The following is a 2,549-nucleotide window of genomic DNA, read 5'->3' on the forward strand; positions in this document are numbered from 1 at the left end:
AAAAAACCTCCACAGCTCGAGAAAATGAGTGGGAGGAACAGTGGTAGGAAAGAAATCAAGAGATGGTTTGAACAGGCAAAATTATGTACCAATCAGCTTAACCTAGCAGGCACTGATGCCGTAGACTATGTTAAAGTTAGTTTGATAGAGCCTGCTAGCACAAGAATACGCCATGCTAAGCCGAAAACGTTGGAGGAAATAGAGACTAAGCTACTAGAAGCGTATGCAGATAATAAAGATGATCTAGAGAGAAGGAAAGAACTGTGGTGTGCACAACAGGGAATACAAGAAGGTGTTTGGGAGTATTTAGACAGAATAATTGACTTGGAAGAAGAAGCCGAGGGCAAAGCAGTCTGCTCTAAAGAGAGGGAAATCAGGAAATGTATGATTTTTGAAAAAGGTTTGAGGGACAGGAAAATTGCCTGTGATCTAAAGGATAAGACTGAAAACGGAGTCATAGACCAATTAGAAGATGCTGGTAGATTTGTGCAAGATAGAATGAAGGTTATGAAAGAATTTGGTAATGTTTCTGACATCCATTTCAATAGCAAGGGGAGAGATGATAAAGTAATTAAGTGTTGGACCTGTGGGGATCAGGGTCATGTATCATACCAGTGCAAAAATGGAGGGTTTTCTAGAGACAATATAGTGCAGGATCAGGGGGAAGGACACCAGTATAAGGGAAGGCTAGGGAAAAACAGAACGCAAAATAAACATGTTTTGGAAAATCAGTTTACGGGTACTTGTTGGTCTTGTGGGGAAGATGGTCATCCATTTTATAAGTGTAATCTATACTCTAGTAAGAACAGAGGGTTAAATAATGCAAGAGGAGACAAAGTTGTGAGGGAGATGTCATTGCAGGCCGGGGATAATGCCCAGGAAAACTTGTGAGGCCGGGCGTTAACTTGAACGTCCGGCCAAGTGAATGTTTAATTAAGAGAGGAGACACTATGAAACTGACACTCAGCATAGAGGGAAAGAAAGCTGTGGGACTTATGGATTCTGGGGCAAACTGTAGTTTGTTGTCGGAAAATTGGTATTTGGGGAATCTAAAACCAAAAGGGGTGACATTGTATAATACTAGTGACTACATATGTGACCTGAGTGGTAATGAAATTAATATAATAGGTCATGTCGTTGTTGATGTGGAAGTAAGTGGAATGGAACAGAACAGCTGTGTTTTCTATGTCAAGAGAGCTGAGAAAGGAAGGAATGGTCTTGGCAAGAACACTGACCAAGAGTGCCTTGTGGGCATGAATGTTTTGTCTTTGCTGTTCGAAAAATGGGGAGTCACCAAAAACGTTAACGTGATGGCATCAGAGAAAGAGGGATTAAAAGCTGAATATGGTCCAGTTTTGGATTGCTGTATGAGACTAGTTGGTCAAACTATGCAGGTTTGGCAAAGGGAGGATTTAGGATGTGCTAGTTGCTTAAGACAACAGAATAGAAATGTTCCGTCAGGTAGCAGGAAACTAATTAAGGTATACATTGATAGCCTAAAGGAAGTGCCAAAGGAGTATGTAGTTTTAGAGAAAATAGCAGACGAGAGTAAAAATATGTTGCCTCCGGGTGTTCAGGTCTTGCCCAGTTTTTCTATATGTGAATGGGGTGTTGGATATGTCTGTGTGGCTAATTGGTCTAAAGATAATGTTAGCATTGAAGCAGGCAGTATATTGGCCACGGTGCAACTTGGTATCAGGGAGTTTATGGAGGATGATGATAATGAGAATACTGAAAAACTATCAGAGACAGAACTTCAAAACCACAGACGGAAGTTGGGAGTCAATGTTGATGAAAGTTACTTAAGTAAATCGGATTTGTTAAGACTTGATAAGATACTCTACAAATATAAGGACTGTTTTGAGCTAAATGATTCGGACCTAGGTTTGATAAAGGGATGGGAACATTCCATTAGATTTTCCTGTGGGAAACCTATCAAATTGCCGTATAGAAGAATAGCACCCACGTTAATCCCTGAGGCCAAACAGTTGTTTGATGACTTAAAGAAACGGGGTGTAATTGAAGAAAGTACAAGTCCTTATGCAGCCCCTATAGTCCTTGTGAGGAAGAAGGGGGGGAGGCCTAAGGTTGTGCATTGATTATAGGAAATTGAATGAAAAAACTTTTAAGGATGCATTTCCTCTTCGTAGAGTAGCGGAGTGTCTGGATTCATTGGAAGGGGCCAAATACTTTTCGACTTTTGACCTTGCGCAGGGCTATCATCAAGTTTTGTTAAGGAAAGAAGATAGAGAGAAAACTGCATTTTCTGTACCATGGGGACACTTTCAGTATCACAGGTGTCCAATGGGTCTGACAAACAGCCCAGCAACCTTTCAACGATGCATGGAGAATATTTTGGGGGATATGTTTTTTGAATTTCTAGTCATTTATTTGGATGATATGATATTATTTTCGAAGACCATTGACGACCACTTATTAAGATTGGAGGCATTGCTAGAGCGCATAAAGTCTTATGGGATGAAATTAAAGCCAAAGAAATGTCATTTGTTGCAGACATGTGTAAGTTACCTAGGATTTAGCATTAGTAA

The 2,549-nt window shown here is 40.3% G+C and overlaps 1 protein-coding gene across 1 annotated transcript; it reads left to right on the forward strand.

Annotated features, from left to right (window-relative positions):
• The first annotated feature begins 581 nt into the window (after positions 1-581).
• On the forward strand, positions 582-2,099 carry LOC137660037 (uncharacterized). Its single transcript, XM_068394765.1, has one exon. The coding sequence runs from the start codon at positions 951-953 to the stop codon at positions 2,097-2,099; it is 1,149 nt and encodes a 382-aa protein (XP_068250866.1). The 5' UTR covers positions 582-950.
• The last annotated feature ends 450 nt before the right edge of the window (positions 2,100-2,549 follow it).

This window comes from Palaemon carinicauda, chromosome 20, assembly GCF_036898095.1.
Source record: "Palaemon carinicauda isolate YSFRI2023 chromosome 20, ASM3689809v2, whole genome shotgun sequence".
Lineage (NCBI taxonomy): Eukaryota > Metazoa > Arthropoda > Malacostraca > Decapoda > Palaemonidae > Palaemon > Palaemon carinicauda.

Excerpts from the sequence above, each read along its gene's own strand:
- LOC137660037 (XM_068394765.1), top strand. The coding sequence starts at position 951 with ATGAAACTGACACTCAGCATAGAGGGAAAGAAAGCTGTGGGACTTATG.